The sequence below is a fragment of the Lissotriton vulgaris genome, chromosome 10, assembly GCF_964263255.1.
Source record: "Lissotriton vulgaris chromosome 10, aLisVul1.2, whole genome shotgun sequence".
In the NCBI taxonomy this organism is placed as follows: Eukaryota; Metazoa; Chordata; class Amphibia; order Caudata; family Salamandridae; genus Lissotriton; species Lissotriton vulgaris.
Genome location: NC_141698.1, coordinates 1107802785 through 1107828126, shown reverse-complemented (window position 1 = coordinate 1107828126; position 25342 = coordinate 1107802785). Strand labels below are relative to the sequence as shown.

General features: G+C 45.0%; 1 protein-coding gene across 1 annotated transcript in view; it reads left to right on the top strand.

Annotated features, from left to right (window-relative positions):
• The window catches only part of LOC147689401 (vomeronasal type-2 receptor 26-like), a 243885-nt gene extending 218984 nt beyond the window's left edge, over nt 1-24901 (top strand). The window contains exon 4 of the mRNA XM_086940082.1: nt 23994-24901. Within this exon, the coding sequence (XP_086796208.1) occupies nt 23994-24901 (908 nt within the window). The remainder of the gene's footprint in view (nt 1-23993) is intronic.
• Nucleotides 24902-25342: the final 441 nt, after the last annotated feature.

Here is a 25342-nt window from a genome sequence, read left to right as displayed (position 1 = left end):
ACAATGGGTGATGTTGTTGTCTCCTCTTTTGTGCACCTGAAAGCAAAGAAGCAAGTAGAACTTCAGTGAAATGTGGAATTCAGTGTTGTGGTTCAATTACTACTAGTACAAACAAACAAATATAATATATAACTTAGTGTGTTGTCACACTTGTTAGTGTTATTAATATTATTAAATGTATTACCTCGGTTATTAAAAGAACATGACAATACAGTGACGCTATTTGTGAGACTTTGACAACAAGGGCTTTCATGGTGTACTGTAGGATAGGAAAGAAGAAGAACAACAACAAAAATGCAAATGTAATGGAACTGGTTTGGTATTGTACATCACGTGGGATGAATTCAGGGAGCTGCAGCTGACAATGGATGGAAGGAGTAAGCCAAGAGGAACAAAGGAAAGTCATGCAGGCCTATGTCAAAGGCACACTAACTACCACCACAAAATGGCCCCCAGTCACATGGTCAATCACAGTCACAATAAGCAGGAGGCCTGGAAAACAATGAACTCAAGCAGGCCTATATGGACACGGGGAGGCTCAGCTAAGGGAAATGCTGGCCCACTATTACAAACACACTCACATACTGGCCAGACAAAGGAGGCATTCTAAACAACACAGTTTAATGCGACAATGCCGACACGAAAATGCACAGGGCTAAAAAAGGTTTGCAAGTCACAAAACAACCACACATGAAACGAAGTGAAATACCAAAAAAAACATTTTGCATTTCAATCCAATGCCATTCATGCCCTAAATGATGTTTAAATTCAACTGACACCACATAAATAGTTGCTTCATGCACCCATGAGTAGTTCTGGGTCTGTTGGTTGGAAAGCTCATTGGCAGACAATGCCACATAGTGAATCAATTCGAATCAATGACATTGCAAATTTATTAGAAAATGCAGTGAACTGTGCTGCATTTTTTGCACGATAAAAGAAGAAAAAAATGCATGCACAACAACAACAAGGCATGGCCGCCACAAAGAAAGCTTGCAGGCCTAAAGCAGTGGCATACTGTCTGCCTTCACAATATGCCTGCCAGCCACATGGCCAGGCCACACCACAACAACAAGAAAGGGAAGACAGACAATGTAGGCCTATGGTAAAAGTACACTGGCTGCCTTCACAAAATAGCCACCAACCACATGACTAGGCCACACCAAAACAACAAGAAAGGGAAGACAGACAATGCAGGACTATGGCAAAAGCACACTGGCTGCCTTTTCAAAATGGTCAACAGCCACAGGGCCCCTCTATCACAACAAGAACCAGTAAGCCAAGAGTAACAAAGGAAATATGTGTGGGCCTATAGCAAAAGCACACTAACTACCAGCACAAATGGCCACCAACCACAAGGTAACTCACAGTCACAAAAAGCAGGAGGCCTGGAAAACAATGAACTCAAGCAGACCTATTACAAAATGGCCCCTGGACACACAGAGAGGCTCAGCCAAGGTAAATACTGGGCCACTATTACAAACACACTAACACTCTAGCCAGACAAAAGAGGCATGCTAAACACCACAGCTTTAAAACCTTCGAATCTCATGACGAGCTCAGCTCGTCATGAGCCACTGTGCTCGTGTGCTCATGACGAGCTGAGCTTGTCATAGCCTATAGAACGCTCGCACGCTGGGCTAATTCCCCTGCTGTGCGAACGTTCTAAAGAAACGGGTGTGGTCATGATGAGCTCAGCGCGTCGTGAGCACACAACCGCCGTGGCTCATGACAAGCTGACCTTGTCATGAGCACAGGGGTGCTGTGCGCGCCCCCCGCCCTCAGCACAGCATGGGAATTTGCCCAGCTGCGAAGGGGTTAATGCAACAATGTCAAAACGAACACAACAACCACACATAAAAAAAGTGAAACACTAAAAAAACACTTTTTGCAATTCATTCAAATGCCATCTGTTAGACCTGGTATCATTGGTGTGAGTCTCCCTTCCATTTATTCTGATTGCTTCCCCTGTTGTTGATCTGTTTGCTGGTTTTAGATGCTTTCGGCATTGTGCCACTGCTATTCAGTGTCACTGTGCAAGTGCTCCCTATGTTAAATTGATGTACTAATTAGTGACTCCATGATTGGATTATTTGATTTACTTGTCAGACCCTAGTACAGTGTGCCATGTGTGCCCAGGGCTTGTAAATCAAATGCTGCTGGTGGGCTTGCAGCACTGGTTGTGCCACCCACAGGAGCAGCTTGTAAAGTGTAATGTAATGGACATTTCTACCGCGCTACTTCCACTCCAAGGAGTATCTTGGCGCTTACACAACTCAGATGGAAAGTTGGAAAAGGAAAAAGATGTCCTAATCTCTTCACACACATTACACCAGAGTTCGGCAAGTGTGTCTGAGGACTGCCATTGCAGAGACTGTGTGCAGTCTGTGACTGCCATGTCGACTTGGCAAGTGCACCCACTTGCCAGCCCTTAAACCTTCCCTTTTCTTCATATCAGACACCCCTAAGGTAGGCCCAAGGGCAGGGTGCATTGTAAGGATAAGGTAGGACAGGCCCTGGTGTGCGTGGCATGCCCTAATAGTGAATAACAGCTATTTTCCTTTTTCACTATTGCAAGGCTAGCTATTCCCGATAGGCCAGAATGGGCAGTTTGATTATAACATCTTATATTCCTAACTGACTCAGGGAACTAGGTAGAAATTCGAGTTTAGTATGCCTAGACTCAGAATGATAAAATACATATTTTAGTGAAGTTGGTTTTAAAAGTCTGTTTGAAAATTCCACTTTTAGAAAGTAGGTATTTTCATGCCTATCTATCCAAGTCTGCCTCTGGTAGGTTGTGCATTCCTTGTCTGGAGTTTGAGTGACAGGGGATGGGGGATTCCAGGAGACAGGGGAGTCAGCACTAGGCTGAATAGGGAGATCTGCATGTAGATGGGTGGGAAGATTGGTACCTGGGACATGAATAGGGCTGTGCCTTCCCTCCACAATGCTGGATCCACCTCCCGTGGTGTGTCTTATGTCACTGGCCTATACTGTGAAAGGAAAGAAGGAGTCTTGTCAACAAAGTGCTCCAGGACTGACCATAACTGATTTGGACTAGGCAAAGGCCTCTCTGCCTTCAGAGAACAAAGAGAATATAAGTATAAATATGGAGACCCAGACCCTAAGACCTTAGATCATTTCTGGGAACAAGACAAACCTTTTGCCAAGGAGAAGAACCAAGGAAGCTGCAGGAGTTTGGACTGCCCCTCTGCCAGTGTGCTGTTTGCTGGGTTGGCCTGCAGTGGTCTCTTCATTGCCAAGGTAAGGAGAAGGAACTTTTAAATAACTTTCATCATCTTGCAGAATGTTTCTCCAGGGGGTTGAACTTGTGCTTGCCTCCTGCTGAAGTCTCGGGCTACAAGACTTTACCACCAGCTCCCCTCTGAATTTCCTTGCTGGGAATTCTTTCTGCAGAAGCCTGCGTGTCGCTGGGAGCTGGAAGCGCAACTCAATTAGAAGAAGCTTATCGCCACCGCAGCTGTTGTCATCGCATCGCTTGAAAAGTGTGCCGCCGCTGCATCCCGAGAAAAGCGTGTCTTCTTCGCAGCTGTTTGCCATCGCATCACCGGAGAAGCGTGTCGCCACCTCAATGGCCTCCGTCGGATCAACGGAGAAGCGTGACGCAGAGCCTGTCGTGGCTCCAAAGTACAGAGTTGGCCGCACAGCCGTCGGGAGTGCACGCATCATCTTCACGTCGTCGCATCAAGGGCGCCATCTTATCACAAAATACCGGATCGTCGCATCGCATTGAAGCGCCATCTTGTCGCATCGCAACCGGAATGCATCACGAGAATCTGCGCATCACCTCCTCTTTGGTAAGGAACGAGACGCATACCCTACTCCGTGCGAGCATTGAGGTGCGATGCATCATCTCCCCCAAAGAAAGGAACCAACGCATCTCCATTCCTGCACACCTTTTATTTGTTTTGCTTTTCGCATCCAGGTGCTTTTGTGAGAACTTTGTCGCATTCATCATCATCTTGAATTCAGTAACATCTACCATCTTTAAGTCTATTTTAAGTACAGTTTTGTGGATTTGTTGTTGTTTATGGTCTTGTGATAAGTCTATATAAAGAATACTTATTTTTATAAAAACTGTGTGGTGTCCATCTGTAGTGTTTTCACTGTATTACTGTATGTGTTCACAAATGCTTAACACACTACCTCTGAGATAAGCCTGTCTGCTCGTGCCAAGCTACCAAGGGGGAGAGCAGGGGTTATCCAGTAGTGTAATCCCTTTTCCCAAACTTAGAAGCAAGGGTCCCTATTTGGTCAACTGTATATATCATTGCCAACTGGAGACTGTGGTAAATATTTGATTTACCGTCTTAATTTCTATGCAGGTAAGTACTTAATCAATAATAACTCAATCGGAAAGAAAGAGGCAGAGTCCGTGGTGTTAGAGTTCTTAGGGGTTTTATTCCTTAAAAAGGAATGGTCAAGACCGGATATCTTGTTCCTGCCACCACTGGGGGTGCAGGAAGGGATAGAGCAATATTTTATTGACAATACATAGCTTATATACCTAAGTTGCATTATAGAAACCAATACAGTAGGCGTAACAGCTGAGAGAAACAAGATAACAGCATCCACGTGGCAGTGATACGTAATTAGAAGGCGTGAACTAGGCGTGAACATGGAGGTGTGTTCTAGAAACGTCACATGTAGGTGTCACAAGTAGGTGGCAACAAAGCAGAAGTTTGTAATGTCAGCAGAAATCTGAGGCTTGGATGCGCGCGCAGCTGCATGACGCGTGATTGACGTGAAACTGGAGGGTGCAGGGGACTTGACATTTACACTGGCGGAAAGAGACAGAAGTCTGGCATGTCAGATCAACTCGTACTTCTATCATATCTGATATCTGATGTTTGGGAACCATACTATCTAGAGGGAAAGGTCTCTGGGGCAGAAGCTATTCTATACTGACTGTGAGTGCGTGTATAAGCGCCTAAGTGTCTGCATGAGATGCGAGGGGCATGGGCCTTCCATGGTAACAGAGCTATGAATTACTTGCACGGAGACAGTGAGGCCGGGCCCTTTGCTCTGCAGCTGGGGGAATGTTTACTTAAACTAGTAGGCAGGAATGCATTTTCGAGGAGCCGAACAGATAATTCGAAGGTTGAATACAGTCTTGGCAGGCAGCAGGCTGAGCTAAGCGCCGTGAGCCGCACAGGGAGTAAGGCAGAGGTCACGGGTACAGAGACAGCCTGGGCTGAAGTATTCGGAGTCAGAAAGCAGGAAAAAAGGCTCGATGGCAGAATTCAGGGCCTACTTTGCCAGAGCTGACAAAAGTGTAAAGTACACCACAAAAAGACGTTGGCATAGCATACTTAGGAACGGAGCATTCAACCCATTCAGGGTGGGTCTGAAAGAGGACATGTTAACGTTGGACGCAAATGCATTTGCGTCTTCATAGCTGGCACAGGAGGGAAGTTACATGCACTTTAAGCTGGTACATGGAGACGGTGGGGTACACGTTAGGGAACATTACTTGACCATAAAATTTATATTTCCTCATTCCCTCCTTGTTCCCTACGGACCCTTCATGATGTATCGATCCTCATGAATCGATCAGTCTGTTCTTGTAACATCATTTGCTCTTCTTTCTTTCTTTCACGTTTTGAGAAAAAACTGGAATGTTCAATGCACGATGTGGCACACAGTCCACAAATCGCTGGCCCACACTGTAGGCACAGGCAGCAACTGAATACTATGACAAGGGCAATGCCTAGGAAGGATAGGATCTTCCATCCCCAAGCGGTTAACGTTGTCCAGAACCAACCGGACCAAGTCCAGGTGCCTGGATTCTGATGTATCTGACTTGCAATTTTATGAAGACGTGTAATAGCTTGGTATACCGTTGGCGCGTTTTCTGGAATGAAAACACAGCAACTTGACCCGATGACCTTACAAGCTCCGCCTCTATCTGCCAAGATGACGTCAATAACAAGACGATTCTGAAGAACAACAACCCGCATGGCGGACTGCTCCTCTGTTAAGTTACTTAGGGCGGAGGCAGTTTCATTCACTACTGCTTCAAGTGTTCTAGTTAATCTGCGGATTAGTTTACTGTTTTGGACGGGGCCTGTGAAGAAAAAGAATCCTTTATTGAAATCTGTGTATTGCTCCCATGCCGTTTCAGTATAGTCGACAATCGGGAGATCTCTTCTGAGTCTATTCTTTACTAGATTTGTATTTCTGTGATAATCAGGAGGAGCTAGAAAAACAGGTGGCAGAAGGAATGCAATGTAACAGGTACCATCCCAATCTGGAGGTAAGCGTACGTATGCGGTATGACCACAAACAAAGTAGGAATGACGAGTAGCTCTAAAGGAAGATTTGCCTTGATCACTGAATTCGACCACAGTAGTACATTTGCTATGACCTAAGTGTACTGAACCCTTCTTACTGACACATAAATCACCAGTGACTGGTAATACTGACATAGCAGGGAGAACTGGTGCAGCTTCGGATTCGACAGTAAGAATCATAAGGTTAATTGTATAATTACCTAATCCATATACTTCATTTTCTAGATCAGTTCCTATTCTAATGGGGAGTCCTTTCTTGTCAGGGTAACAGGCATTAAGCAGAACTAAGTTCAGGTCTCCCCAAACCCAGCTCCCTTTGAAAACAGCGACGTCAGGATCTACGGAATTAATTATTCTAAACCAGGCACCACAGGAACCATTGTGAGTGAACGGGTACGGAAAGAGAGGCAGAACTCCCTTGTATTTCTGGTAGGGAGGGAGTCGGCCACATATCCAGCAGTTTGTAGCGTTGTTAGTCTGATGGGAGTGATGTAACATACTAATGAATGTGTTATTGCGCAGCGCGAGTCTGTAAGATAGTTCGTGGGGAGGTAATTCACTAAAGGAATGTTCGGCAGTGACATTGTAAGCAGATTGTTCACGCTTGAAAATAGGGTAGTATATAGGAAGCAATATACTCGCAACAATAATCAGAAGACTTAGAAAAAACATAATCAATAATGTCACTATACAGTGACTGCGGAGTGATTTGTAATATGTATGTTTCTTGAGTTGTCTCTCTCTCTCTCTATCTCGATCTAGGGGATACATGTCAGAAACTATTTAACCGATTCACCTAGGGGAGGACTTAAACAATTAAACTGTCTGACTTGCTAGATTGGAGTTTCAATTTGTACTCCTCTTGGGGAGTTTTCTCTTGTTTCGTAACTTTAAAGTCACTAGGTTCGATACAGTCTTTGGAAGGGGTGGACGAGTCTTTTTCTGGCATCAGTTCGTTACACTTTTTTATATGGCTTGTATGGATCCACCCCTTTCTGCCTTCAACTTTGATAGCGGTCCGCGTTGTAAGAAGGACGGTCTTCGGCTCTTTCCAGCGGGGCTCCAGCGGACTTTTCCTGTCAAAGTTCCTAATTAGGACCAGGTCGCCGGGACGGACATCATGCGGCTTTACATCTGTGTTGTCCGGAAAGGCTGCGGCAACCTGTGAACGACATGATTGGAGTGCAGACATCAAGGAGGCAAGGTAATCTGTCAGCATATTACAATCAACATCAGTAATTTTCTTAGGCATGGGCGTCCCCCACATATTCGGAGGTCTGCCAAAGACCACTTCATACGGGGATAGTCCTGATCTCGAATGGGCAACCATTCTCATGTAGAACAGTGCAACGGGCAGGGCGACTATCCAGTCGACCCCTTTCTCTTTACAAACTTTAGCAAGACGGGTCTTTAATGTCTGGTTATGCCTTTCTACAAGGCCAGCGGCTTCGGGATGTCGGACACAATGGAATCTCCACTGATACCCTAGCAGCAGGGAAACCTGTTTCATGAGCTCGGATGAGAATGGCTGTCCGTTATCTGAGTACACGACACGAGGCAAGCCGTACCGTGGGAAGAATTCTCGAACCAGCTGCCTGGCAGTGGTCGGAGCAGTGTAATCTGGGACTGGATAAGCTTCGGTCCAACGGGAAAGTGCACAAACAATTACGAGGACGTATTTGAATCCTCGACAACGGTCCATCTGGATATAATCCATCTGGAGGACTTCAAAAGGGTGATCGGGAGGATGAAATCCTCCTTGCTCTACAGGGACACTTTTACCTGGATTGAACTGACAACAGATCATGCAAGTACGCACTTTCTGTTTTGCTGCTGCTCGTAAGTGTTTGTTATACCAAAGATTCTGTAAACTGTCTAACATCGCTTTCTCTCCTAGATGTGCTGGACTATGTGCTGTATTGATTATGATTTGAACCATAGAGTCGGGGAGAAACCATGTAGATTTTCCCTTCGTCATCCATCCTTGATCTGTCTGGACCCCTCCTAGTTCAGTCCATTTCTTTATTTCATCTGGCGTAGCATGTGTCTGAATATCAATTACATCTAGTGTGGGATCCCTAACTGTCATACAATGTGTCGGTACTATTGTCTTTGTCATATCAGTTGTCTGGGTGTGAGTCAATGCTGTATGTTTTGCTGTCTGGTCTGCCAGGTCGTTACCCTGGGAAACAGAATCTGTAACTTTAGTATGTGCTTTACACTTCATGACGGATATGCCTGAAGGCAGATGTATTGCTTCTAACAGTGCTTGAATGAGGGGACCGTGTTGGATCTTGGCACCGTGAGAGGTCAAAAAACCTCGTTCTTGCCATAACATTCCGAAGTCGTGTACAACTCCGAACGCATAACGGGAATCAGTGTATATGTTAACATTTCTGTTCTTGGCTAGTATACAGGCTCGGGTCAGAGCGATGAGCTCTGCCGCTTGAGCAGACAGTGTATCAATGCGATATGTTTCTTTGACTTCAGTTTCAGTGGTCACTGCATATGCGGCCACTAATTCTCCTGTACTTGTTCTCATACATGAACCATCCACATAAAGTGTCAGGTCTGGATTTGTCAATGGAACATCTGTTAAGTCTCGTCGGGGCTTTGTTACTGCATTAATGATCTCTATACAATCATGCGGGATTGGATCTGTCATAATCGAAGGTAACAATGTTGCGGGGTTCAGAATGCTGCAGCGTCTGATTTCTATGTGTGGCTGGAATAGCGTTAATTCATAACCTGTCAGTCGTGCTATAGTCAAGTGTTGAGTCTGAGTTCTGTTTAAAAGAACCTCTACAGAATGTGGAACTTGTACTGTTAATTGATGTCCTAAAACAATTGAGTCGCTCTGTCTGATTGCTAATGCTGTTGCTGCTACTGACTTTAAGCACGCAGGGAGTGCCTGGGCTACTGAATCCAATGTACTTGAAAAATAAGCGCAAGGCTTATGTGAACCTGCTTGGTCTTGAGTGAGGACAGACAACGCTGTACCATCACGTTCTGTAACAAAAAGTGTAAAAGGTTTGCTATAACATGGTGTCGCTAAAACTGGTGCTTGGCATAAAGCTTTCTTTAATTCTTCAAAGGCTTGTGTATGTTCCTGAGTCCAAGGAAGGGCAGTCGAAGTCGCTGCCTCCTGTGTTGTCAACTGAATGAGTGGTTTAGCTAGAAATGCATACCGAGGAATCCATTGTCTACAGTACGAGGTGAGGCCTATAAAGGCCCGCACTTCCTTTTGTGTCTGGGGTTGTGGCATATTTACAATTAACTGGATACGGTCAGGAGTGAGCTGTCTCCCCACTTTGGACAGCAAGTGACCCAAGTACACAACTTGCTGAACACAGAATTGTAGCTTCGAAGGAGACACCTTGTGTCCCTTGTTGGCCAGAAAATGTAGAACTGTCAGTGATGCTCGTTCACATTCGGGCTCACTTCGTGCGGTGATCAACAGATCATCGACGTATTGCAGTAAAGCGGTGTCGACTGGCATTTGAATACAATCTAGTTGTCTTTTCAGTGCTTGGCTATAGATGCTGGGGCTTTCTGTGAATCCTTGAGGTGCGCGTGAAAATTTGAAACTTCGTCCATTTAAACTGAATCCGAAGAGAAATTGGCTCTCTGGATCAATAGGCACACTGAAGAAGGCGTTCTTGAGGTCAATTACAGAAAAGAACGTTGCTTCAGAATCAATAGCAGTCAATGGGGAAGAGATGTCGGGGACCACAGGGTACTGTGGAACGATGCATTTATTCAGTTCTCGTAAATCAATCACCAGCCGATATACTGGCGGTGCATGGGGATCAGTACGTTTAAGAATCGGAATGATAGGGGAATTACAGATATTGGAGTCGGTCTCTACGACTACTCCTTGGGCAATGAGCTCTTCAATGATTTCCAGTAAAGCCACTACAGCATCGGGCGGTAACTTGTATTGTCTGATTCGTGGTAAAACAGCACCTGGTTTCAGTGTAACACGGTATGGTGTAATGTGCATGCAGCCTACATCGGTTGGGCCTTGTGCCCACAGGTGATCTGGTACATTTTTCAATCTGACATCAAACTCTCGTAATACATAGTGACCCTTGAAATCTCGCAAGAAAAGTCTAACTCCTTCCGGAGAACAACATATCACTGCTCCTAGAGCCTTCAATGTTTTGATACCTAACAGATTTTCTGGACATGATTTCGTAAGTAACAGGTCTGTAACACGTGATAATGGACCCACAGCCAAGGGGACTGGTTCTGATACCTCATTTACAATAGGCTGTCCTGAAAAACCAAGGGAAACATTCTGTGAGCCTGAGAGGGGTGCCCCTGGGGGGGATAGGAATTTCTTCCTCTAGTATCCCTTTCCTAGTTCCTATCTGCTTTAACTTGTTGAAAAACGGCATCTTGTTTACTTAATACTGAATGCTCAATCCTTGCTACTTAATACTGAATACAGCTAGTTACACAAGAACACAATAATGCACATTAAAAACAGTCACACTCATACCACGACATTAATCACATGAAAGACATTTGAGACATATATGACTACCCCCTATACCGGATGTACTGCTAAACAGCACAGATACACTGCTAAGAATAGTGCAAGAACTTGAAATAACTGATGTACTGCTAAACAGTACAGATACACTGTCTAAAACAGTGCAGACCGTGTTTGTGTACCCAAACCCGTCTTGATACGTCCCAGCAATGGTACTCACCGGGAAGCACGGAAACAGAAGGCCTCGGAAAACTCGACTGGACCGGACTGGACTCGACTCGACTCGACACGTGTATACTTCGGAAACTGGTGGGCCTCTTGACACCTCGGACCTTGCTTCTTTCGGCTAGGCTCTGGTTGGGATCCTCCGCACTCCTCACCGCCTCGTCTGGGTGCTGATCGCAGTCTTCGTCACCTCCGTGGGCCAGAGGGAGATACAGGAAATCCTGCCAGTACACGAAGTTTCCGTCTAACTGATGGCAGGGGACAGAGCTTGCAACGCACCAACCGGCGCGTGGGGTGGGGGAGGGGTACCTGTTCGGGCGCCAAAATAATGTGGTAAATATTTGATTTACCGTCTTAATTTCTATGCAGGTAAGTACTTAATCAATAATAACTCAATCGGAAAGAAAGAGGCAGAGTCCGTGGTGTTAGAGTTCTTAGGGGTTTTATTCCTTAAAAAGGAATGGTCAAGACCGGATATCTTGTTCCTGCCACCACTGGGGGTGCAGGAAGGGATAGAGCAATATTTTATTGACAATACATAGCTTATATACCTAAGTTGCATTATAGAAACCAATACAGTAGGCGTAACAGCTGAGAGAAACAAGATAACAGCATCCACGTGGCAGTGATACGTAATTAGAAGGCGTGAACTAGGCGTGAACATGGAGGTGTGTTCTAGAAACGTCACATGTAGGTGTCACAAGTAGGTGGCAACAAAGCAGAAGTTTGTAATGTCAGCAGAAATCTGAGGCTTGGATGCGCGCGCAGCTGCATGACGCGTGATTGACGTGAAACTGGAGGGTGCAGGGGACTTGACATTTACACTGGCGGAAAGAGACAGAAGTCTGGCATGTCAGATCAACTCGTACTTCTATCATATCTGATATCTGATGTTTGGGAACCATACTATCTAGAGGGAAAGGTCTCTGGGGCAGAAGCTATTCTATACTGACTGTGAGTGCGTGTATAAGCGCCTAAGTGTCTGCATGAGATGCGAGGGGCATGGGCCTTCCTTGGTAACAGAGCTATGAATTACTTGCACGGAGACAGTGAGGCCGGGCCCTTTGCTCTGCAGCTGGGGGAATGTTTAGTAGGCAGGAATGCATTTTCGAGGAGCCGAACAGATAATTCGAAGGTTGAATACAGTCTTGGCAGGCAGCAGGCTGAGCTAAGCGCCGTGAGCCGCACAGGGAGTAAGGCAGAGGTCACGGGTACAGAGACAGCCTGGGCTGAAGTATTCGGAGTCAGAAAGCAGGAAAAAAGGCTCGATGGCAGAATTCAGGGCCTACTTTGCCAGAGCTGACAAAAGTGTAAAGTACACCACAAAAAGACGTTGGCATAGCATACTTAGGAACGGAGCATTCAACCCATTCAGGGTGGGTCTGAAAGAGGACATGTTAACGTTGGACGCAAATGCATTTGCGTCTTCATAGCTGGCACAGGAGGGAAGTTACATGCACTTTAAGCTGGTACATGGAGACGGTGGGGTACACGTTAGGGAACATTACTTGACCATAAAATTTATATTTCCTCAAGACCCCCAGTCCTTATGCGTTAGTCTGCAGCGCTGGGAGGCCTCAGGGTAGCCATGCGTGATACAAGTCCAAATTCATTCATTCATTCAGTTCTAACACCATCCATGCCCTAAACGATGTTTAAATTCAACAGACACCAAAGTAACAGTTGCTTTATGCACCCATGAGAAGCTGTGGGCCAACAGGCTGGAAGGCCTATTGGCAGACTACAGGGCTAGTGAATTAAAATAAATATTGCAAATAATTTTTAAGATTCTTTATTAGAACTTTAGGTAGCACAAACTAGACCCGAGGCCTCAGGTATCAAAGCGCTCTACATGAGCACCAGTTTCATTACAGATGAACAAATTCAATTTTTTTAGGCACTGGGTGATTAAGTGATTTGCTCAGAATCACAGGATGTTGAGCGCCGTTGCCCAGACTCTAACCCGGTTCCCCAGGTCCGAGGTGGACAGCTCTAGCCATAAGGCTACATCCTCTCCTTTTTTATTTAAAAAGTTGGAGAAAATATAGTGAACTGTGCAACATGTTTCCTTTATAAAAGAAGAGAAAATACTTACAAAGAAACAACTTGGCTCCGACTGAAACTAAAGGCCACCAACCACAATACATTTTTGAAAAATTATGAAAAGTGCAAAAACATGTAGGTGCAATGCCCCAACCAAACAAACAACACCAATTTTCCAACTCACTTGTGAAATTTCAAATTCAAAAGTCCTCAAATCCAATTATATATGATGCCGCAGACACAAAGAGTGCTCCTTCCAGCTCCAAATCCAAATGAGAAGTGAACCGGAGATGGACAAAGCACTGGGAGGAGCCTGCTGGGCAGGAACTGGAAACTGGAGACTCTGAGGTACTTCCTTCCTCTTAAAAAAAAGTTACAAAGAAAAAGTACTTCTTGCACCAAAAAGTACAGCCAAATGTCAATCTGAGGAGTTTTTTAAATCCAAATTGTCATTTCAAGAAGGTTTTGATGCTGCTCGGGAGAAACCACATTGCAGATTCTGCGGGTTTGGGATCCCGTTCTTCTCAAAACTTCTGCCGGAAGTCCGATTGCTTTCCTCGAATGATGTGTTTGCGATCGCACACTCTCGCGGGACCATGCGGCTGGCTACCAAATCTCGTGGCACTCACAAACTGATGGCAAATCTCATCGGTGATCGAAGGCACCTAGTAAGTCACTGCCACTCACGTGAAAATGCATTTTGGGCAATCAAACACACAAAAAAACCTCTGCTCCATTGTGGAGTGCAGCTTTTCAGACAACTCGACGTTCAACGCTGAGTTGCCAAAATCCGTAAACTAGCGAGCAGAGTGGAGTTTTACACCCAGGGTTAGTAATTACCATACAACTCATAATGAGAGCCCATGTGTCATCCAAGACAGCGCTTTGGATCAGTAGTTGCTACTGGAGGTGCTCAAATCTAATACCACTGGCAATGACATTCAACAGCTGTTGCAGGGATTCTGCACAAACACAGAACTCTGTGCAGGAATATGGTACCTTGGTGTATAGGGACTGATTCTTCCCACCACCTTAGTACCCACGGATGCAGGACCAACTAGCTATAGTTTCTCACTTGCTCCCCTACTCACTCCAAGAGAAACACATGATTAGACACCCCAGATCACAACACTCCCAGATCTCTCTGGAATCGCTGTAACAAGATACACCTTTTCACCCACTCTCTTGTACTTGTCCACAATAAGATTTGACAGAGACGTGAAACTGTTTAAAATATTTATTTTGCCTTGCTTACCGGGGAGTTTCGGGGAGTTTCGGGAGGTGAGCTGCCCACGCTACCTGCGTCTGCTACGCTTGGCGGAAACACCTCTCCCGGACCCCAAAACACATACCCGTAAGCGCACAGGCCCCACGCGCGTGGCGTCCACTGACTGTTGAGGGTGGTTCACGACCTATAGCTGGATTCCGGACATGGACAAGGAGAAGGGAGGGCTGGGGTGGGGTGGGTGGCGGGGTTGTTTACAGTTCTTTGTTTCTCGTGTTTTCTTACAATGCACTAGCACTGACCAGCTTGCACCGTTGTAGCACCTCTTGAGACGCGGCCGGCCCATTGGGTTGTAGGCGGCTTGCTGTGTTAATAAGATGATGTACCCGCTGGCCCTAGGTGGGGTATCCGCGGGGTCGCTGATCTCGGCCTCCCTAGAGTGGTGGCGGCCCTTACAGAAGTCGCTGAGGTGCATTTTTTTTTGCCTATGCTCAATAAAATATTTAATACATAAAATATTTATTTTAACCAACATGCTCTAACATGCAGTGTATGTGTCACAATGAGCAGGAAAATGCATAGTACAAATATAGTCAGCATAGCAGCTAGTCAATACATCATGAAGGCAGATGTCATCATTCACCGCATCGCTGCTGCGGTGATTTTTGCGCTGTGCGGCTGTTTTCCCTTTTCCGCGTTACATGACGAGCTCAGCTCGTCATCAGCACACGCCACCCGTGGCTGATGACGAGCTGAGCTTGTCATCAGCATCAAAGGGGTTAAAAGACTATACTGCCTAACCTCCCTCCCCTTGCTAAGAAGAAGTATTATTATATAATAAAAATATCTCAGCCTATAGATGGTAAATCTAAATCATAGGTGCTGTCTCTCTCTTCTCCGTGGAATGGTCCCTCTCCAAGTGTGTCTCACCTATTCCTTTAGCCTACTAAAAAAAAACAGTACGCTGTCCAATCAACAGCTGCATCAGTATGTTTTGTCTAAGGGCTAAGGTCTGGCCAGAACAAAATAACAAGGGGCATTGCTGCTCGTCAGTCAAAATCCCAGGAACCTGCAGAGAGTGAACACAGCGATGAGTTCCCATGTGAAAGTAGTTATTGAAATATTGCACAAAAAAAAGAAGTGTAGTAATGTGTGCAAAAGCAGCAGTCCAGCTGCGAAGAGCTCATTCTAACTTAGTGGAAAACGACAATGTCCCTATGGGCCACATGACACAGCTGTGATTCATCTCACTTGCAAAATGGAGCAAAACATGTGGGTTGCAGTGTTAGCCTCAAAACATGAACTTGCTGTACATGGAGTAACTGCAGTTACCTTCATACAGTAATTTTTCGGGCAGCCTGTAATCCGAACTTAGAGGTGACTGAGAGGCCAGTGAAGCATACACAGACAAACACAGGGGCACTCATGCATACATATATTTGCCCACACACCCGGGTCCACACAAATACACTTGCAAATATGTACATTTCTGCACACAAGCACCACAAACTGTGCTACCTTTCTTAAAAGTACCCTTCTGCTTGATCTCTTCATGTTGCTCTGGCCTACCTTGTCTCTCATCCCACTCAGCCAAAATCTGCTGATGATTGGTGCTCCTAGGAGAAAGGAGGAGCTTTGAATCTCCCAGAGGAGGAGGGGGTGTCAAGTGTGTTTGACTGGCAGGATGGAGCAAACAGCAGCAAATTTTATGACAACCTTTCTTATTTGAATGTTTTTTTCATTGTTCATTAAAGTCAATAAGGGATATTTGTATCCAAATTGCATTGTGGCTTTTACTATGTATGAATTGGTCTATTGTTTTACTGGTTTTATGAAATATTTATATATACATATATTTTTTTGCTGTTGTAATTTTTTAAAGATGATTGTCTCTTTTGTATTGATTGTATGGCAATATGCTATTGTTTAATTTCAAAAATTGGTATTGTCCTAAAATGATGAAATTGGGTTGTTCATACTTTTATGATATTTTATATCGAATAAAGTCATACAACAACAATTGCATTATTAATTTGCATTTAGATATTTACTTGTTTGAGTTTTTTAGTTTTCTTACTTGACATTTAATACTAGTTTGTCAACACATGTTTATCCCTTTTTTAATATTGTTTGCATGGACCTTAAGTCATTTATCTCTTAATAGTATTACATTGTGTGTGTTGACTCATGCGCTCCTAGCCTATTTAAGTTTTCACATGAGACTTGGCTGAAGCTACTAAACAAAATCATACATTAATTTTCACAATAATTTCATAAAATGCCTTAAACACTCACTTTTGAAGGGAGACTTTTTGGCACACCAGTCAAAACAGAGCATCCCACCTTTGTGACTAAGGGACAGGTCTGAGCCTCACTATGGGCCAGATTCTGATGTGTTTTGAAAAGCTGCCTGACAAAATTAGTTCGGAAATGATTTCTGACCAACTCAGATCGGGAGAGTCCAACCGACAGAGTACGATGCATCCGGATGCTTCCAGATACTATTTGGTTGGACTCCCATTAACTTCAATGGGAGCATATGTACCTAACCACATTGTAATTTGACCCTCGGTTGGAAAGACACGTTCCCGATCCTATTCGGAAGGAGCAAATGCTGTTAGGAGACATTTTTGACTCTACTGCTGGGTATCACCTGGCAGATGACCAGGCCTGTGACTCTTCCCTTCCTCTTTGTCACCTCCCTTTCTATGCTTCAGCCAGTCATGTCTACTTTGGTGAGACCGATAAGCATCTGTTTAAATTGATGAGCACATTGTTGCCCCTGCCATGCCTTGGCACATTCAGCAGTATGAAGGTACTGTTTCACCTTGAGGGCACATGAATCATAGTAATGGCAGGAGCTCCTAATAAAAGCATAGCAAACAGTTTTACACAGGATCATTTGGAGAAGAGGACCTTGCAAGACTCCGTGAGAGTTGTGGGACTCCTGAATCTAGAAGCCAATGCAGCCCACCAGAACTAAATTACCACAAGTCTATAACACTGAAGAAATTCCCCCTACAGACTCCCATTTTCAAGAAGTGTTGCAGAAACAAAAAGTAGAATATGGTATTTGCATTCATAAAGTGTGAAGAAATCCCTCCTAAGTGGGTCTCTCGGCGCCTATGCACTCTCAAACATGACATCAATACCAAAAGGAATTAGAAGAGATAAGTTTTGAGGAATTGTTTTAAATTAGCAAAGTCCGGGAAGGCTTGTATGGACAAAGGTAACTAGTTCCAGTGATGGGGCCAAATAGGAAAAAGATCTGCCCCCATATGTGACAGTACAGATATGGCTGGGTTGAAGCAAGAGTTGCCCACTGGATCTGAGGTTGCACATGGGTATATAAAACTGTAACTTCTTCCATACCTAGAGTAGACTGTTTCCACAAAGGGACTTATGTATGAGACCAAGGAGTTTAAAAAGGGTGCACTTTTTTAATCAGGAGCCAATGCAAAAATGTCAGTGTGTCAGTGTGTACTCCGAAGGGGAGTGAGAAGTCAAATTGCAGATCATGCAGGCAGATGTGTTTTGTACCACATGAGGTTATGAGAGCTTAATTTGCCTCAACTAGAAGGGCAGTTCCATAGTGTAGGCGACATACAATAAGTGCCTGAACAGTGTATTCCCTAGACTGAAGAGGTAGCCATTGAAAAGCTCTTGTGAACAGTCACATAATTCCAAAGCAGGTCCCAAAGATAGAATGTACTTGTTCTTTTGTAGAGATGACATCATCAATCAGTATGCCCAGACTTCTAGCTAACTTTTCTAGATCAGGGCCTGGCCCCAGTTCCAGTGGCCACCAGTGTTCAGATCAAAAGAGCAGAATTTCAGTCTTTCCTCTGTATAATTGAAGGCAATTGGAGGACATCCAGAGGGCTAATTTCTTCATACATTCCCTGAAACTGATTTTAGTAGATTCAGGAGGATATTATAAGCTGTGTGCTGTCCGTAAATAAAATTACTTCGAACCCGCAAGATTGTGTCACTTAAGGCCAGGGGTGCCACACGGATATTGAAAATGGTGGGGCTCAAAGATGAGCCCTGGGGTACCCCCCTGTCGAAGGCCAAACCTGGGCTTTTCCTCCAACACCAACCTCAACCAGTCGTTGGACTGGAATAAAATGTGAGATGTTATAGAATGCTGCTGATAGATCTAGTAGTACAAGCTTGGCTTCATCCAGGAAGGATCTAATGGTGTCCAGAACATACACCAGTGTAGTTTCTGTACTTTGGAAAGCCCGACAACCAGATGGGAAGGGTCTAGCGGAGAGTGGGTTTGCAAGAAAGACATCATCTGGTTGTTAACAACAGACTTCATCATTTTTCAGCGAAAAGGAAAAAGTGATACTGGTCTGTAATTTGCAAGGTCTGAAGGATTTGCTGCGGGTTTCTTTACAATAGGTCTCATCTTTCCATTTTGTGTGAATGTTTTTCATATTCAGGGAGTGATTAAACAGATCCATAATAGTAGGAAGGAGTCCTGGGGCTAAGGTCTCCATGAGCACGATTTGATATTTTAATCTGGACCAAGATTTGCTAAGGGGACACTACATCAAAATATTCCAGAAGAGTGGGATGATTAGACGATGAAGAAGCAGGTGAAGTCCTCCGTGCCTATGTGAGACCATTTGACAGAGTGGCATAAAGTTTTCGAATTTGTTCTTCAAAACGATTGACAAGGTCATCAGAAAGAGACTGAGATGCTAGGATAGATTGAGCACATGTCAAATGTTTGGTAAATTAATTTACAATCATATATATTATTCCTTTGTCGTGTTTCCAGTGTTGTTAATTCTGTCCACTTTATGGGACTTCCTAGTTATTTTGATGTTTCTTTGGTAAATGTCTACGGCTTCTTAGAGACTTGTCTGCACAAGTTTGATTGGTTTGCGACTTGTGTTCAAACTTTCTACAGACGGCTTTTTCTGCCTTTGGAGACTCTGAGAGCTAGGGAGACATGGCAATATAAGTTTTGAGGTGGGTCATTTTTTGGGAGTGATGATTTCTAATGCCTGCCTCCTCAAAATACTTAAGAGGAAGATTAATATATCTGTGAGTAATAGGGAGGGAAGCAGTAAAATATGAAGTAAAGTACTGGAGACACCTTTCTCCATGGTTCGATTTTTCTAGGTGCTACGGTTCTGAGGTCTAGGGATTCTCCCACATTGAGATGACAATTGATAGAGAAATGGTCTGGCCAGATCTTAGGCATTGGAGATTCGATCTGTATGTTAGGAGAGTTTGTGAAAATGAGATGCAATGTGTGCTCATCTATGTTTGTTGGGCCTACTACATTTTGATAGAGGCCTAATGAAATGACACTGTTGCTAAGGTTTATAACGTTCACTAGTGTTTGAGAAGAAGTAACACATTTGCAAAAATCCAAAGTTTACCTGTGCTCATTTCCTCAGTGTCCAAACATATTAGACTTTTGTGGTTTATAGTTAGATATTTACCTATATAAGGGGCTGAATGTTTATAGTGGAAATGTTATTTCAAGCAAAAGAGATCTGTGCATTGAGGTACTGGGGTTCAAGAATAAGGAGATGAGTCATTTCAAGATCTACTACAGTGGAGGGGCCTTGATGTTTATGAGGCGCACATAAGGTCAGGAGATAAGATTGAAAAACTGGTATAGTCACATAATGTAGCAGTAGGGGCAGCATTTCCACACCAGCAGCACCAGGGGCCAGACTGATGTTACAGGTGCAGCTACACGATCCCTTCTCTGAAGACAGTTGTAAAATTCCATCATAATCATTAAAATATGGGTACTATTTTATTACTTGAGGACATGCCTCTGTGAAAAGGAGAAAATTACAAAAAACAATTTGATGCACAGAATGTAGATCAATGTCTTACATTCACCCCAGTACAAGGATCTGGGCCTAAATCCATCGTTTTTTGCACTCCACACCACCCTGGGTCAGATAATGGCTTTATGCAAATCAGCTCTGACCCTGTGCCCCATGGGAACAGTCCAGTCCGAACTACAACAGCCATATCTTTCCCAGACCGGAATCAAGCATCCGAGGACTGGACCGGTTTCGAGGTAACACCTCTCATCAGCCCGGCTAGCTTGACTCCAGTGGTGTGGAGGCTCTGGGACCCACGTCTGAGCTACCCCAGTACACTCAGGGAGAAAATTACAAAAAACTATTTGATGGACAGAATGTAGATCAATGTCTTACATTCACCCCAGTACAAGGATCTGGGCCTAAATCCATCGTTTTTTGCACTCCACACCAGCCTGGGTCAGATAATGGCTTTATGCAAATCAGCTCTGACCCTGTGCCCCATGGGAACAGTCCAGTCCGAACTACAACAGCCATATCTTTCCCAGACCGGAATCAAGCATCCGAGGACCGGACCGGTTTCGAGGTAACACCTCTCATCAGCCCGGCTAGCTTGACTTCAGTGGTGTGGAGGCCCTGGGACCCACGTCTGAGCTACCCCAGTACACTCAGGGAGAAAATTACAAAAAACAATTTGATGGACAGAATGTAGATCAATGTCTTACATTCACCCCAGTACAAGGATCTGGGCCTAAATCCATCGTTTTTTGCACTCCACACCACCCTGGGTCAGATAATGGCTTTATGCAAATCAGCACTGACCCTGTGCCCCATGGGAACAGTCCAGTCCGAACTACAACAGCCATATCTTTCCCAGACCGGAATCAAGCATCCGAGGACCGGACCGGTTTTGAGGTAACACCTCTCATCAGCCCGGCTAGCTTGACTCCAGTGGTGTGGAGGCTCTGGGACCCACGTCTGAGCTACCCCAGTACACTCAGGGAGAAAATTACAAAAAACAATTTGATGGACAGAATGTAGATCAATGTCTTACATTCACCCCAGTACAAGGATCTGGGCCTAAATCCATCGTTTATTGCACTCCACACCACCCTGGGTCAGATAATGGCTTTATGCAAATCAGCTCTGACCCTGTGCCCCATGGGAACAGTCCAGTCCGAACTACAACAGCCATATCTTTCCCAGACCGGAATCAAGCATATATATAAGGGGCTGAATGTTTATAGTGGAAATGTTATTTCAAGCAAAAGAGATCTGTGCATTGAGGTACTGGGGTTCAAGAATAAGGAGATGAGTCATTTCAAGATCTACTACAGTGGAGGGGCCTTGATGTTTATGAGGCGCACATAAGGTCAGGAGATAAGATTGAAAAACTGGGATAGTCACATAATGTAGCAGTAGGGGCAGCATTTCCACACCAGCAGCACCAGTGAAAATACAATATGGAGACTTTATCCAAGCAGTAGGGGCAGCATTTCCAAACCAGCAGCACCAGGGGCCAGACTGATGTTACAGGTGCAGCTACACGATCCCTTCTCTGAAGACAGTTGTAAAATTCCATCATAATCATTAAAATCTGGGTACTATTTTATTACTTGAGGACATGCCTCTGTGAAAAGGAGACACTTCTTGTCACCTGCGTGCATGCCCCTATTACAGACCATTACACACTCATGCATACTTTTATGTAGTCAGGAAGAGTGTACACACATTTTACAGACAGTGGGGGTCAGTAAAATACAGGGGTGGCACGGTTTGCGGAGGTTTTGAATAAAAAATAAAAAAACACTTACCTGATTTCGCCCACGTCTCTCCCACATCAAATGAGTCTCTTCCGGGGACGGGGAAGCACTCAGGCTCCTCACAGCCTACGACAACTCTGCAATGCATCGTTGTGATTGGTAAATACCCAGAATCCCCTGAGCCAATCATAACGCTGTAATGCAGCATTGTTATTGGTCTGAAAACCGTGGTTCGGTGCTCAACTAGAGAATGGGGTCCTGGCCATGTTTTACATGCAGGCCGTAATGCAGCCTGCATAGCAAACATGCAAAGTGAGCATGAATGTTTGGCTGGCCTGGTCAAACATTGATGCACACTTTACAGAGTATACAACCACTCCTCCTACCTGATGTCAGGGGAGCCAAGCCTCGCCCCGCTCTAGCCTGAACATACAAAAAATAAAATGAGAATAATTTCAGTTATGATCATTTTATTTTTTTGTTAGCCTTAGCGGAGGAGCCACCAGCCAGTAATTCTGGTACTATTCCTAGGTTTGAGAAGGATTGTCTAACACGCTCAAGAGTTGGAGAGTGACCACCTCAAGCTGTCAGTTGGTCCTCAGACTGTCCTCCTGGCAGCTTCTATGGAGATGCTTGGTCAATGTGTTTTTGATAATGAGTTGTGTATGTCGCACAGACAGTACACCCACCTACAGGTGCATAGCTAGCCATAGGAAAGGTCATAATAACATCAGGCTTCTCGACAGAGACGGCCCTTCTGAGAGCCACTGAAACGTTGAGACAGGGAGCGGATGCTGGGCACACCATGGCACTGGTGATGCTTGATCTCAGTGCCGCTTTTGACACTGTAGCACACTCCATCTTGCTGAAGTGTCTTAGCGATGGTGGTGTAACCGGGGCTGCCTTGGGATGGCTAAAGTCATTCCTCACGGGCCGTTTCTTCCAAGTCCAACTGGGGTCTGCCCGCTCTGCTGAAATGGCACTGGACCAGGGGGTGCCTCAGGGCTCTGCCCTGAGCCCCACCTTATTTACCTATATATGGCCCCCCTGGCCAGGATCGTTCAGGCGTATGGAGTGGAATTACTATCATACGCTGATGATACCCAACTGCTGTTATCTCTGTCCCAAGCCCCTGCAATGACAGCATCCAACGTTAAGGACTGTATGCAGGCTCTGGCTAATTGGATGGACTCCCACTGCTTAAAATTGAATGGCTCTAAAACGGAGGTGTTGATAGTGGGTGGAGATAGTCTTAGTTGGTCATCAGAATGGTGGCCGCCATGTCTGGGTCCCACCCCGGTACCATGTGAGGAAGCAAAAAACCTAGGGGTGCGGGTTAATCCCACCCTGTCTTATGAGTGACATATCCGACGTCTAGTCGGTAAATGCTTTGGTGTTCTGAAAACACTGAATAAAACGCTGGACCTACTCCCCCTGCCAGCCAGACGGACCTTGATTCAAGCGCTGGTTACTTCCCGGATGGACTATGGGAATGTGCTATTCCTGGGGGCCACCGAGAAAAGTTTGGGGTGATTACAAGTCCTACAAAATTCGGCCGCACGTCTGGTTCTCAGACGATCTAGGAGAGCGGCCTCCAGTCGGGCTCTGGACATCCTGCACTGGCTGCCAGTTAAGAAAAGAGTCCAATATAAATGCCTCCTGATGTGCCATCGTATTGTATGGAAGAGGGCCCCTTCTTATTTGGATAACCTAGTGTGCAGATATGAACCCTCGAGGGCTCTTCGCTTGGGAGGCTCGGGTCAGTTGGTGGTCCTGCGGGCTAATAAATCAAGAATGGGAGGGTGTCCTTTAGTGTAATGGCTGCCCGCAGCTGGAATAAGCTCCCTCTGGAGATGAGACTAGAGAGCGCGGAAGTCAAGTTTAGAGCATTACTGAAAACGCATCTGTATAGGCTATAGGGGCACGTCGGGCGGGCAGTCTATGCTAAAGCATCTAGCTCTTCCTTACTAGCGCGGGGACACACCGGGAAGGTGTTACCAGGCGCTTTATAAACTGTTTATTATTATTATTATTATCACTGTGTCACATTCCATTCATCTATATCATTTTCCCTACTTGAAGGCATCTTCTGTAATACTGACCAATGTTCTTTTCATGCAGATATGCCAAACTGCCTATCATGCCCTCAAGACCAGTGGTCCAATCAGAAGAGAGATTCCTGCATTCAACGGGTGGTAGAGTTCCTGTCCTATGAGGATCTGCTGGGAGTTGCCCTAACCTCCATCACAAGTTTGTTCTTCATCATCACTACTGTAGTGCTGGGAAGCTTCATTAAATACGGCAACACACCTCTGGTTAGAGCCAATAATCGGAATCTCAGCTACATCCTCCTCATCGCCCTCATGCTGTGCTTCCTCTGCTCTTTTTTTTTTATTGGACACCCTTCCAAGCTGTCCTGTCTTTTCCGTCAAACTACCTTTGGGATAATTTTCACTATTGCTGTTTCTACAGTTTTAGCAAAAACTCTCACAGTTATCATTGCTTTCAATGCCACAAAGCCGGGCAGTAAACTCAGAAAATGGGTGGGCCTTCGATTGTCCATCTTTGTAATGCTTGGCTGCTCACTTGGCGAGGTGGTGATCTGCACTGTGTGGCTCCTTCTCTATGCTCCATTTCCAGACACTGACACCAAATCAGAAACTGGGAAGATGATCCTACAGTGTAACGAAGGTTCTGTTGTTGCATTCTTTGCTGTGGTTGGTTATGTGGGATTCTTGGCTCTTCTGAGCTTTGTTGTTGCCTCCATAGCTAGAAAGTTACCGTCTACGTTCAATGAGGCCAAGTTTGTCACCTTCAGCATGCTGGTGTTCTGCAGCGTCTGGGTCTCCTTCATCCCAGCGTACCTGAGCACCAAGGGCAGGTACATGGTGGCCGTGGAGATCTTTGCCATCCTTACTTCCAGCTCTGGACTGCTAGGCTGTATCTTCATCCCTAAAGTCTACATCATCCTCCTTAGGCCTGAGCTGAACACCAAGGATTATCTAATGGGAAAACAAGTAAACACCTGAGACTTATAGCACAATAATGAGTGGCAAATTATTGACCTGCAACATTACCAAGTACAGAATATTGGCTAGCACGGTGTCTTCAATGTAGGTATATATAAGTGTGTATTTACATTTACTATTCTTAACTTCACATCTATGTATCTTGACAACATATATGTAATCAAGGCACATCGGTGTAGAGTTAAAAATATTAAGGGGCTTATTCAAGTAGGTTTTTTGTCGCCCTTTCGCCATGCACCGGGGCCCAAGGGTGATGCAAAACCTCTGATTTATCAAGTGACGCAAGCCCACCTTGCTTTGGCCCGAGTGGCTTGATAAATCCAGAGAAAACAGTGCAAATCACTGCATTATGTTACTCTACCCGGGGAAGGCACTCCATGGGTGGAGGGTCCCTCGCATCCACTCATTGATTCTGAAGTATTCCCATATTTATCATTACTG